The sequence below is a fragment of the Priapulus caudatus genome, unplaced genomic scaffold, assembly GCF_000485595.1.
Source record: "Priapulus caudatus unplaced genomic scaffold, Priapulus_caudatus-5.0.1 Scaffold47, whole genome shotgun sequence".
NCBI lineage: Eukaryota > Metazoa > Priapulida > Priapulimorpha > Priapulimorphida > Priapulidae > Priapulus > Priapulus caudatus.
Window position 1 is genome coordinate 173,986 of NW_014577108.1, and position 4,568 is coordinate 178,553.

The window sequence follows — 4,568 nt, forward strand, 5'->3', positions numbered from 1 at the left end:
GATTCTGTTGTCAGTGGTTAATGATATGGCTTATGCAGCCGTTGCTTTCTGCCCTCTATTATTGGTAACATAGATTGGCTCTTCTTTTCCTGATCCGGCAAAAGAACATCCCTCCTCCCTCTGCCCCATGTAAACCTAAACCCTCTCCCAGCGACCCCCACCCTTCCCCTGCGATCTCAAACTCCCCCGTCCCCTCCACCCTCCCCAGGCTCACCGCGCGTGCTCAGTGTGTGGAACAGCTCCCTACAGTACAGCATCTCCTCCTGCAGCCGCCGCATGTCGTCGTCGATGACTCCATGGTTCTCGGCAACCAGCTTGTCGGCGTCTTCCTGTAGTGCGGCTAGGATCACCTCACGCTGAGACGCCTCCATGCTCATAAACTACAAGCAGAGCAGGGAACAGAGAGCACACTTAGTTAGGAGAGGAGAGGGAAGAGGGAGAGGGCGGGGAAGGGGGATGATCAAACCCTCGCGCTGGATGCTCGATGCTATAACTACAGCAGAGAGGAGAGCGAGACACTTAGTTAGCAGAGAGACCAGAGATATAGAGAGGGAGAGAGGAGATAGAGAGGGAGAGAGGAGAGGGGGAGGGGGAGGATCACCTCACGCTGAGACGCCTCCATGCTCATAAACTACAAGCAGAGAGGGAGAGAGAGACACTTAGTTAGAGAGAGAGAGAGAGAAAGCGGAGGAGAGGAGGAGGGGGAGGATCACCTCATGCTGAGATGCCTCCATGCTCATAAACTACAAGCAGAGAGGGAGAGAGATGCTCAGTTAGTGAAGAGAGAGAGAGAAAGAGAGAGAGAGAGAGAGAGAGAGAGAGAGGGGGAGAGGCTTAGTAAGAGAGAAGAGATAGAGAGAGGAGAGAGGCGAGGGGGAGAAAGAGAGACGCTCAGCGAAGAGAGAGGGAGAAACACAGCGAAGAGAGAAAGAGAGACTCAGCGAAGAGAGAGAGAGAACAGAGAACACAGCGAAGAGAGAGAGAACAGAGAACACAGCGTGGAGTGATCTCCAAGTTTAATATGAATTATCTCCTAACCACTATTACAGTGCGGCTCCACTACTTTGTGATAACGATCACATAGCGGTGGATGTCAACATAACACTATTTGTCTCAGAATCTCACTAAGGCCAAAACAAAATATAGGTGTGGTTACCGTTTCCGACCGACGCCTATTATCCGCAACAAAAAAAAAAAAAAAATAAATGAATTGGACAGTTCCTGCTTCAAAAGGCACAACGCACATCCTGTCGAACATGGTTCGTAAATAAAATGTTTCAATAAAATAAATGTTTTCACCTACCTACCTACCCTATTTTTTTTCGGCATGAAACGGTAACCACACCTATATTTTGTTTTGGCCTAATCGTTGGCATACCTGTTTCAGGGTCCCAGGATTTTCACAACCTTGATGGTTGCAGATCATCTGCAGCTTCATCTTCCTCTGCTGCTCTCTCCAGAGCGTGTGTAGCTGCGCAAATTGCTTGTTCAAACTGGAAAAAACATGGTCGTCGACACATCAGCAATACGCTATCTCTTAATGTACATTGACTACATTCGATGACGCATACGCGTGTCTAACTACAGCTTGCACTATTATTATTACCATCGACTGATACCCTGTCTCTACACTATGTGTTCTTTGTGTACGTGTCGAGATAGGGTACCAGTCTATAAGCATGTACGTCACGCAAACAGTTGCACTTGTTTTGCTAGCGAACTTTCCTTCTGCTTTCATTTTTGCGAATCTCAAGAATGCAAGCGCAAGTTTTGCTGTTCATTCACTGTTTAACCCATAAAGCACAAACTCATAGTAATATAACATAATAATTTTTTATGCTCGAGCAAATCAGTATCATTCTTGTTAAAGACTAACTTGTCTACCAACATGTATGAACATTTGAGAGACGATCATTTTAACAAGAGTGCGCGTGTAGAACTGGCGGTTTAATCATACATGTATGACAAATCATTTTATTACTTCTATTATTTTTAAAATTTTATTATTTTTTATTTATTCGCGAAACAGTAATTTTAAGAACACATGTATGCCAAATAATTTTTATTATTTTTTTATTTTTTTTATTTTGATCTTTTTATTTATTCTAGAGATGATCATCTTAATGAGCTCGTGCGTGAGGCAGCTTCGATCGTTACCTGTTGGCCTTCTGTATGGCTTCTTCGTCCGGCGGTGGGATGAGGAAGCAGACAGCCGGCACCATGCCCTCCTGCTTCGCGGAGTTGCTCACACGCCACTTGGTCGTCTGCGAGTTGTCACGCAACGTACACGTCTCGTCCTTGGTGACGTTCATCTGTGACAATGAGAAATCGACAAATATCGGTGACGAAATCGGGGACAGACCGGTGACAAAAAAATCGGTGATAAAATCGGCAAAAAGACCAGCGACAAAAAAAATCTGTGACAAAATTGGTGAAAATTGGACGAACACTGAATGAAAAGATGCAAAACCCACTTTACTTTTTGTGCTACACTCGCCCCCACCTCTCTCGTCAGCAAGAGGCAAGCGCGACCCCAGCGTCAAACGTCTTTGACGATCCCTGATGCAAGGCAACCCACTCTCCATCCCACCCCGACGCAAAACACTCACGTGCACTTGTTTGTAGGCGCAGATCGCGTGGACCTGCAGCGGTGTGTCGAGGGGGCGCCGGCGCAGAGGCAGCGGCACGATGTCGCGCGCGCGGGCCTGCAGCGAGCGTATCGCGTCCTCGTGCCGCGCCATGCCCGCTCGCATCTCGTGCATCTCGCGCAAGTACCGCTCTCCCTCGTCGAGCGTGACGCGGTCGCGTTTGGCGTACTCGTCCCGGAGACGCGCCGCGCCGCCCGCCATCCACGTCTCGCACTCGGTCGCCTCGGCGAAGAAGCGCTGCCGGGTGGAGGCGTGGCGGAGGTGTGTCTCGAGGCAGGCGGTCAGCTGCAGTAGCCATGACCACTGGGTCTGCATCGTAGCCATGTACGCCTGCGAAGGAGAGAGAGAGAGTAGCGATGAGACGGTGAGGAAGAAACAAGAAAATGGGCTAAAAGTCGAGGGAAATTAAGATCAAAACAAGAAAATGTAGACACGGCTTTTTAGGGCGTGTGGTTTGTAAATTGTTGGTGCGCATCACAGCAAAACAAGAGAACGCCGACGTGAAGTTAAACAAAGACGACGTACAATTGACATGCAATAGGATAAAACATTTTTAACATTGGTTAGCATCGATACATTCGGTATGAGCACTAGAGGGCGCTAACAGTAAATCTGCGTAACGCGTTCAGGCACTGCCATCGTCATTTATCGCTGAATTGTCCAACAACTTTTAATCGAGCAACGTGAAGCGTCGTGCATATACATATATAGCAACAGTACATAATAGCAGCGGGGGACGCATACCTCTATGGCCTTGGACGCCGGGTGGCCGCGCATCACCAGCTCCTCCCCGGCATCCTGCACCGAGTTGAAGTGAGCTTCCCTCGCCTCCAGCTCGCTCATCAGCGTCTGTTGCCACGGAAACAGAAATAACGGGTTTCAATATGGCGGACACGGCTGCATTCGTAGTCAAACTCGCGACAGTCATAATACATGTATATATAGTAGTATGACTTATGAAGCATGAAGTGACACTAGCTATAAATTACAGGCATCGCAAGCAATATAATATGTTACTTCATATATAGTGTCTCTTATAACAGGGAACGTGACTGTAACGTTAATGTTCTGCTTTGGTGGAATAAATAACATTAAGAATGGCAGGTAATAATCTAGAAACGTTATCTAAGATGCAATATAAGCTGCATCGTAAGACTGCATCGTAAGACTACATCGTAAGCTGACACAATACGTACACATGCACCTAAAAGTTTTTTTCTGCATAACTGCCCACACGCAAAGCATGCTAATAATACTAAGACCATTCAATAATCTAGAAACGTTCTCTAAGACTACGACGTAAGCTGACACGATACGTACACATGGCAAAAAGTCATTTTCATTGTAATTGCCTACACACAAAGCACACACTTAGATGCCCCTGCAATGCCACTACAGTTACCACTATTGCTAACGACAACGTGGTTTTACGCAGATTCACACACAGTCACAGCAGTAAAAGACATGCAGTAAAAGACAACTTCGCTCACAGCCGAGGCCCTCAGAGCCGCCGCATGCGTGTAAAAAGATACATGCACCGAATCGAGAGGCAACTGAGAGTGAGAGTCGTAGAACGAAAACATAGCTGCAGACGGATAGCCAGACGCGATGCAACAATGACGTCAGCCGAACTCGATTACAGCAGCGTTAACGCAACTAAGTATCGATGGATCCACACATCGCAAGACCAGTGAAAGCAGTTGAGACTTAATTCCGACAGTCCGTCCGTCCACGTTTACTGAACTAAACCCATCTTCTTTGTTCCATCATACCCGATGCACGCAGTTAATGCTACCGTACCCCACGCAAATCATAAAAAATATAAAAGATTGAAGCATTGCATTCCGACAGGCACACATAGAATCATGCAGGACACCCCTCCCCCTCCGAACCACAGCAGCGCGAGCCACCCACCCACAC

The 4,568-nt window shown here is 47.4% G+C and overlaps 1 protein-coding gene across 1 annotated transcript in view; it reads right to left on the reverse strand.

Annotated features, from left to right (window-relative positions):
* The window catches only part of LOC106820782 (plectin-like), a 10,124-nt gene that overhangs the window by 797 nt on the left and 4,759 nt on the right, over positions 1–4,568 (reverse strand). Inside the window, exons 3-7 of the mRNA XM_014825352.1 lie at positions 3,393–3,497; positions 2,610–2,978; positions 2,158–2,312; positions 1,379–1,493; positions 215–380 (exon numbers count right to left, since the gene is read on the reverse strand). Coding sequence (XP_014680838.1) covers positions 215–380; positions 1,379–1,493; positions 2,158–2,312; positions 2,610–2,978; positions 3,393–3,491 — 904 coding nt within the window. The 5' untranslated portion in view covers positions 3,492–3,497. The remainder of the gene's footprint in view (positions 1–214; positions 381–1,378; positions 1,494–2,157; positions 2,313–2,609; positions 2,979–3,392; positions 3,498–4,568) is intronic.